Source organism: Mus pahari, unplaced genomic scaffold, assembly GCF_900095145.1.
Source record: "Mus pahari unplaced genomic scaffold, PAHARI_EIJ_v1.1 scaffold_15652_1, whole genome shotgun sequence".
In the NCBI taxonomy this organism is placed as follows: Eukaryota; Metazoa; Chordata; class Mammalia; order Rodentia; family Muridae; genus Mus; species Mus pahari.
In genome coordinates, this window is record NW_018392255.1 from 2,427 (window position 1) to 3,690 (window position 1,264).

A 1,264-nucleotide genomic window follows, 5' to 3' on the forward strand; every position below is an offset into this window, starting at 1 on the left:
GGGGCAGGTTGGACCTGGCTAGTACTGACTGGATCCTCCTACCCAACAGGGAACATCTGTGTCATCAGCATCTTTGGTATTCATCACAATCCTTCAGTCTGGCCAGACCCTGAGGTGGGGGCTCCTCCAGGCATTTCTGGGAGGGACATGGGAAGGGAATGCGGCCTTAACCTGGGAGGGACATGGGAAGGCAATGCGGCCTTAACCTGGAAACAAGAAGCTGTCACCCCTGTCTCCATATCTGCCTTTGGGGGATGGCTGGCTGGGTGTGGGCAGAGAAGCAACCTAGAAGCNTCATCTTGCCCCTCCCCTCAGGTCTATGACCCCTTCCGCTTTGACCCAGAAAACNCACAGAAGAGGTCTCCTCTGGCTTTTATTCCCTTTTCTGCTGGGCACAGGTGAGGCCAGATGGCTTGTGGTGATGGGTGGATGCTGGGGCTGACAGTGGGAATAGGGTGGAGTTGGGGTGGTTGCNTTCTAGTTCTCCTTCCCACCCTCTGCTCGAGTANGCGCAAAAGTCTGCAGAACGCAGGGTTGGAAGTTGAAGGGCTGACNAGGACTGGGTCAGGTTGGGTCTAGGCACCGCACANTCAGAGTCCTCACCCTGTCTTCCCGCAGGAACTGCATAGGACAGACTTTCGCCATGAGCGAGATGAAGGTGGTGCTGGCGCTGACGCTGCTGCGCTTCCGTGTGCTGCCAGATGACAAGGAGCCACGCCGGAAGCCAGAGCTGATCCTGCGTGCAGAGGGCGGGCTGTGGCTGCGGGTGGAGCCGCTGAGCTCTTGCGCTCAGTGACCAGGAGGTCTACTACTGTCCCAGTCACTTTCCTCTGCCAATCCCAGAATTAGCGGAGTTTCACCAGAGCCATCAGAGGGCGCTGCAGGACAACAGACACTGTCTGGCAGCCTGGCTGAGAAGAGACTGGGGCTGCTGAGTCCAAGGACCTTTCTGGGTGGCCCACAATGTGGCCTGCAGACTGATGAGTGTTGCACCCAAGCTCAAGAACCGCTGTTATTCTTTTGGCGATAGGGACGCACCATAGATGTCAGAGCAGGAGAGATACAAGGTTTACTGGCAGATTTGGGGCAGTTTTCTTTTTTCTTTTGTTTTTGAGACAGGGTCTCAGCTTTTAGTGGCTATAGCAGGCTGGCCTTTAACTTGTAGCAAATCTCTGGCCTAAGCACCCGAGTGGTGCAATTGGAAAGTGGGCCACTGAAGGAATGCTTATTAGAAATGAAGGACGGTTTCTCAGGAGAGAAGTCT

At 55.2% G+C, this 1,264-nt stretch overlaps 1 protein-coding gene across 1 annotated transcript; it reads left to right on the forward strand.

The window, feature by feature from the left end:
• Positions 1 to 7: 7 nt before the first annotated feature.
• LOC115063313 (cytochrome P450 4F5-like) lies at positions 8 to 1,258 on the forward strand (the record flags this gene model as incomplete). The annotated part of the gene is made up of 3 exons (XM_029534663.1): positions 8 to 114; positions 316 to 398; positions 619 to 1,258. Coding segments are annotated over 3 exons (368 nt in total), but the record flags the coding sequence as incomplete, so codon positions are not given.
• Between the last annotated feature and the right edge of the window lie 6 nt (positions 1,259 to 1,264).